The sequence below is a fragment of the Rhodamnia argentea genome, chromosome 3, assembly GCF_020921035.1.
Source record: "Rhodamnia argentea isolate NSW1041297 chromosome 3, ASM2092103v1, whole genome shotgun sequence".
In the NCBI taxonomy this organism is placed as follows: Eukaryota; Viridiplantae; Streptophyta; class Magnoliopsida; order Myrtales; family Myrtaceae; genus Rhodamnia; species Rhodamnia argentea.
The window spans coordinates 5,304,337-5,306,710 of NC_063152.1; the positions used below are offsets into that span (position 1 = coordinate 5,304,337).

Here is a 2,374-nt window from a genome sequence, read left to right on the forward strand (position 1 = left end):
TCGAGTTACATGAGTGTTTTGACAATCTAAGGTAGGTCTGATAAGTGTTGGGTATAGGTCAAATCGGATATGTGTCACTAAATTCGTATTGCATGAAAATAGATCAAATTGAAATAAATGAGTTAATTTATTCTGAATTATTTTCGGCTCGATTCACTCGTTTGACGAGTATGTAAAGTTAACCACTATGGGGTTGCAATAGGGGCTCGCCCTCCAGCTTCTGTAGATTTTCTGCGTTCCTCCAATGATACAAGTGGTCTATAAATAGCCAAAGTACTAATTCGACACTACCCTAGATAAATATATTCTGATTGTCTCTCCTTAGTCATCCGATCATCAAAAAATGAATTCTTCCTTCACCATTCACCTCTCTCTCATCGTCATCTTCTTCTTCTTCTTCAATTTTCTCAGCATTTGCACTCGCGTTACTGATGCTGCACCAACTTATTTATTGCATTCCTGCCCAAACACCACCCTCTTCACTCCCAACTCCACCTACCAAACAAATCTCAACACCCTCCTCTCTTCCCTCTCCTCCGCGGCTGCTGCCGTGGATGCCGACGGCTTCGCCAATGCCACCGCCGGCAAAAACCCACTTGAACGCACCTACGGGCTATTCCTCTGCCGTGGTGACATCGCCCCCGCCACTTGCGGCGACTGCATAGCGAACGCGAGCAAGGAAATACTCCGCAACTGCCCTAAAGAGAAAGACTCCATCATTTGGTACGACGAGTGCATGCTGCGTTACTCGAACCGATCCATTTTCTCCATCGAGCAAGAATCGCCGGGCTTCATATTCATGAACACGGACAACATTTCAAACCCCAGCAGCTTCAGCCGGTTGCTGAAGGACACGACCAATGAATTGGCGGAGAGGGCGGCGAGCGATGGGTCCGGGAAGAAGTTTGCCGTCAAGGACACCAACATCACGAGCTCGGACCAGCTGTACACGCTCGCGCAGTGCACGCCGGACTTGACGGCGGCGGATTGCAAGGCATGCTTGCGAAAGGCCATCAATTATCTGCCGAGCGACAGGGCGGGAGGGAGAGTGTTGGCCCCGAGCTGCAACGTTAGGTTCGAGCTTTACAAGTTCTATAATGAGACCGTCTTCCATGAAGCACCGGCACCGGCGCCAACACTTGCTCCGCCACCTCCGGCGGTTGTAGCTGCTTCTCCTTCTCCTGCAACAGTGAGATCTAAAGGAGTCAGAGTTAGGTTTTCATGTGAATTTTGCGTTCTTTGTATTGCTGGGATAGTGTTTTTTGTTTTCCTTGATTGACGGTGACGACAAGCTGGGGTTGTCGAAGCAGAGTTACTTTCCCTTCAATGTAATAACTAACGACGGAATAATGAGAAAAAGTTTGCGAGTACCTAAAGTTCTCGAATGTGACTCATTTAAGGACAAGATGAGCAGATGCCATCCTTTATGTTAGGAGAGCATTCCCTTTTTGCAAAAAAAAAAAGAAGAACAGAAAAAAGAGTAGACTATAGATATGTGACCAAGTTTATACTTGTGTTAATCCCTTTTCACTATGTCAAAAGGAAATTGCTAACATGACGGTTTGAAAGTACTGTTTGTTATTTATAACCACACGATCTCCCAATCAACCAGCGTTTTATGCAAAACACGCGGTGATAGTGTATGGATTTAGAGTTGGGGTTATATCGTCCTTGACAAAAGCATTTTCCCATATCAAAACTAGTAAACTCAGTTTGGACATTACTGTTGCATTGGGTTAGCTTGTTCTTTTAGTACATCCCTATCACCTCTTGATGGTTGTCGCCAGCCCGCCTTTGTGGCTTACCACCAAAGTCCAGCGAGGTCCACTCCATCGGTTTTCGATCTTTTATCCTACCATAAACTCATTTGCCGCTCATCGAAATCGCCGAAGCTTGAGCCCCCATGGTCGCCGCCGGGGAGTGGCAAGCTAAGGTCTTGTGCTTGGATTCCTCGACCACATGGTCATGGGCCTTATGGCTTTTTGGGCCATCTTGTCAGTGCACCTAAGCTAAATAATGGACCAAATAATTCGATATGGCTATTTCGATGGACTGGATGCAACTCCGGATAGGATAACTTATATCGTATTCGGTGTTTGACTCAACACGAAATCCGGATTTGTCTAGAAATAATCTGAATATAGCCAGGATAAAAAAAAATCCCACCTAGGGGGTTGGGATAGACCCCGAATATGATAATAATTTAAAATAATCACCAAAGTGCAATTGAGTTAAGATTTCCATAAAGTACAATCATGCCCTAAAACTTGTCAAATTGGTGCAATCGAGTCTTTCAATTAATTAGTCCAATTTGGCAAACGAAAAATAATGACATAGCATTTTTTTTATTACTTTAATTCTCTCTCTTACGTGA

General features: G+C 44.7%; 1 protein-coding gene across 1 annotated transcript; it reads left to right on the top strand.

Annotated features, from left to right (window-relative positions):
- The first annotated feature begins 299 nt into the window (after positions 1-299).
- Positions 300-2,103, top strand: LOC115731109 (putative cysteine-rich receptor-like protein kinase 9). Its single transcript, XM_030661734.2, has 2 exons — positions 300-1,181; positions 1,852-2,103. Exons 1-2 carry the CDS (start codon positions 344-346, stop codon positions 2,070-2,072), a joined length of 1,059 nt encoding a protein of 352 aa, XP_030517594.2. The 5' UTR covers positions 300-343; the 3' UTR covers positions 2,073-2,103.
- The last annotated feature ends 271 nt before the right edge of the window (positions 2,104-2,374 follow it).

Coding starts and splice junctions, on each gene's coding strand:
- LOC115731109 (XM_030661734.2), top strand. CDS start 344: ATGAATTCTTCCTTCACCATTCACCTCTCTCTCATCGTCATCTTCTTC. Junction 1,182..1,851: donor TGTAGCTGCTTCTCCTTCTC/CTGCAACAGTGA, acceptor TCGATCTTTTAT/CCTACCATAAACTCATTTGC.